The sequence below is a fragment of the Carlito syrichta genome, unplaced genomic scaffold (genome assembly GCF_000164805.1).
Source record: "Carlito syrichta isolate Samal-C Ts95f unplaced genomic scaffold, Tarsius_syrichta-2.0.1 Scaffold123410, whole genome shotgun sequence".
Classification (NCBI taxonomy): Eukaryota; Metazoa; Chordata; class Mammalia; order Primates; family Tarsiidae; genus Carlito; species Carlito syrichta.
The window spans coordinates 6,399-9,624 of NW_007067506.1; the positions used below are offsets into that span (position 1 = coordinate 6,399).

Genomic DNA, 3,226 nt, shown 5'->3' on the forward strand with positions numbered 1-3,226 from the left:
CTCACCAAGTTGCCCAGGCTGGTCTCGAACCCTTGAGCTCAGGCAATCCTCTCACCTTGGCCTCCCAAAGTGCTGGGATTACAGGCATGAGCCAATGCACCTGGCCTCCTTCCTCACTTTTAATCCTATCAGTTATAGTATTTAGTGCATCCCATGCTCTCTGCTAACCCAGCCCTTTAAACTTATTGCTCATCGGACCCTCATTACAGCCCCCTAAAGTAGACCTCTTGTGAGTCCCATTCTATAGGTGAAGAAACTGAGGTCCAGAGAGTTGCTTTCATTTTCCCAAGATCACACAGCAGCCAAGATGCGTAACTAAAGGGAGAGACAGAACTAGGCACCCGGTTCTGGAGCTGCAACATGGCGAGACCTCGTCTCTACAAAAAATTAAAAATGAGCTGGGCGTGGCGGCATGTGCTTGTAGTCCCAGCACCTCAGAGGCTGAGGCGGGAGGATCGCCTGAGCCCAGGAGGTCGAGGCTGTGGTGAGCTGTAATCATGCCACTGCACTCCAGCCTGGACGACACAGTGAGACCCTGACTAAAAAAAAAGACTATCTAGTGAGGAAGTGCTGTCACCACTCCTGTTTTCCATGAGGTGAAATTGCGACTCAAAGAGGGCCACTTGCCCAAGGCCACGCAGCTGCGAAGCGGCAGTTCCAGGACTCAAAGTCAGTCTTGCCTGACCCTGCAGTTCACAGAGGATGTGAAAAGCAGGGAGACTCTACGTAGATGGTGTCAGAGTCCTGGAAGCAGGGACCTGGGGGTAAATGTCAGTTCTGGTAAGAAGACGTTGGACCTGGGCATTCTGGAAGGGACAAGGCCGGGGTTCGGTCTTTGCCACGCCAGGCAGTCAAGTTTGCCGCACTGGGGAGTGAAAGACCCAGACATCTGGAGCTTCGTGCTGGGCACTGGGGCTTCAGGAGCAGGGGGAAGGGGGCCCAGAGGGCAAGGGCTAGAGGAATAAGAGCCTCCAGGATTGGGGTTTGGGTCACCCAAGATCTTGACCATGCCATGGGGGTATCGGGGTTCTGGAATGAGGAGCTCTTTGTTTAGAAACTGGAGATGACTGGGTGTGGTGGCTCACACCTGTAATCACAGCACTTTGGGAGCCTGAAGTGAGAGGGTTGCCTGAGCTCAGGGGTTTGAGACCAGCCTGGACAACATGACGAGACCTGGTCTCTACCCTAAATCATAAAAATTAGCTGGGTGTGGTGGCGCACGCCTGTGTTTCCAGCTACTTGGAAGGCTGAGGTGGAAGGATCGTCTGAGCCCAGCAGGTTAAGGCTTTGGTGGCGGTGAGCATGCCAATGTGCCACTGCACTCCAGCCTGGGCAACAGAGTGAGACTCCAACTCCAAAAAAAAAGAAACTGAGATAAAAGACAAAGTTTGTGGGAAGGGGATAGAGTTCTGGAAACTGGAAGGGGTGGGAGCTATGTGGCTAGGTCCCCTCTTGGGTGCCAGAGGTGAAGGAGCGTCTCAGCAGGGGAGGCTGAGGATTCCAGAGGAGCCACAGAGAAGTGGCCCAAGGGTCCTCGGAGAGGGCATCAGCATTCCCAGGAAGGGGTGACAGGCTCCCGGAGATGGGACCACTGGGATGCCGGAAGTGTGCCTCAGACATCCCCAAGCTGAAACCTGCGTTCTGGGAGGGGCACCAAGGAGCAGCCTGCCTTACCCAGAGCCTCAGGAGATGCCTCTTCCAAGAGCGAAGGCCTGACAGGTAGATTTCTTGTAGCACAGGCGCGCTCAGCTCCACCTCCGCCCCATCCGGGGTCAGCGAGGACCGCAAACCCACGGCCTGGTGTGCTTCAGCCATGTCACGCTAGAGTCCTGGGAGGGGGACAGAGGGTCATTCGCTAGGCCCTGGCCCCTCCTCCCTCGGACCCGGGAGTCCAGGCCCACAGCCATTCCTGCCTCAGAACCAGGAGTCCAGACCCCAGTCCCTCCTCCCCCAGACCCAGGAGTCCAGGCCCTCAGCCCCTCCTCCCTCAGGCCCAGGAGTCCAGACCCTTAGGACCTCCTCCCTCAGATCCGGGAGTCCAGGCCCACAGCCATTCTGCCTCAGAACTGGAGTCCAGGCCCCAGTCCCTCCTTCCTCAGACCCGGGAGTCCAGGCCCCCAGCCATTCCGCCCTCAGACCCAGGAGTCCAGACCCCAGCCCCTCCTCCCTCAGACCCGGAGTCCAGACCCCCAGGACCTCCTCCCTCAAACCCGGAGTCCAGAGCCCCAGGACCTCCTCCCTCAAACCCGGGAGTCCAGACCCCAGCCCCTCCTCCCTCAGACCCAGGAAACCAGGCCCCCAGTCCATCCACCCTTAGACTCAAGAGTTGGGGCCTCCAGCCTTTCCTCTCTCAGATCCAGGAGTCCAGGACCCCAGCCCCTCCTCCAGCCGACCCAGGAATATATTAACCTAGTTCACCCTCCTTAAGTACCTGAGGGGTCTTGAGGGTCCAGGTCGGAGACCCAGAGGTGTTGGGGGATGGATGCCAACTAGGGATCTCTGTGAATGTATGGACGGGGGGGGATAGCTCGCATTAGCCCCTTTACTCTGTCGAGAACATGGTTCGGGGCCAGTGCCCTCCCCCCAATAGAGGTCTCCCAAGATTCATGGGTTGGGGAGGGAAACCGGTGCAGGGTGAGCTGCGAGGTCTCGAGGAAAATATTAGTTTTAGATCCATATGAATAAACACCTGCCAGACACTGATGTCCATCCCTTTCCGCTTCCCATTCCAAGGCGGGGGCGGGTGGTGTCTATAAATGCATCCGCTTCGGGGTGGCCCGTCCCCTCCCCCCGCCCGGCGTCGGAGGGGATGGGGGGGAAGCACCCTGCTGCGCATGCCTCGCGGACCGGGATGCTGAGGCTGAGCGGAGGCGAGCGTGGAGGACAGGTGATGGAGAGGCCCGCGCGCCCAAGCCGGACTCAGGCCTCCAGTCCCCGCAAGAGCCCGGGCCTCTGGGGTCCAGTACTTACCACGCTGAGTCAGGGGTTCGCCGATGGGGTCCTGGGGGCCAAACCCGATTCCACACCCCTGCCCCCCGACTTCGAGCGCTGGACCTAAATCTCCCGCCTGCATATGTCCAGTCCCAGTGCGAGCAGTCCACGACGTGGTCGACGGGCCTTTGGAGGCCTGCGCAGTCCCGATCACCGTCGCCCAGAACCCCCGATTTCTGTCTCGCGTGTCCCTAGCCGGGTATTCAGGTCCCGGGTTTTATCCCCGCCCCCTTCC

General features: G+C 59.0%; 1 protein-coding gene across 1 annotated transcript in view; it reads right to left on the reverse strand.

Moving 5' to 3' along the window:
- Positions 1–3,204, reverse strand: part of CPT1C (carnitine palmitoyltransferase 1C) — a gene marked incomplete at its 3' end in the record, with an annotated part of 9,514 nt that extends 6,310 nt beyond the window's left edge. The window contains exons 1-3 of the mRNA XM_021707696.1: positions 2,971–3,204; positions 2,432–2,499; positions 1,675–1,829 (exon numbers count right to left, since the gene is read on the reverse strand). Coding sequence (XP_021563371.1) covers positions 1,675–1,815 — 141 coding nt within the window. The remainder of the gene's footprint in view (positions 1–1,674; positions 1,830–2,431; positions 2,500–2,970) is intronic.
- Between the last annotated feature and the right edge of the window lie 22 nt (positions 3,205–3,226).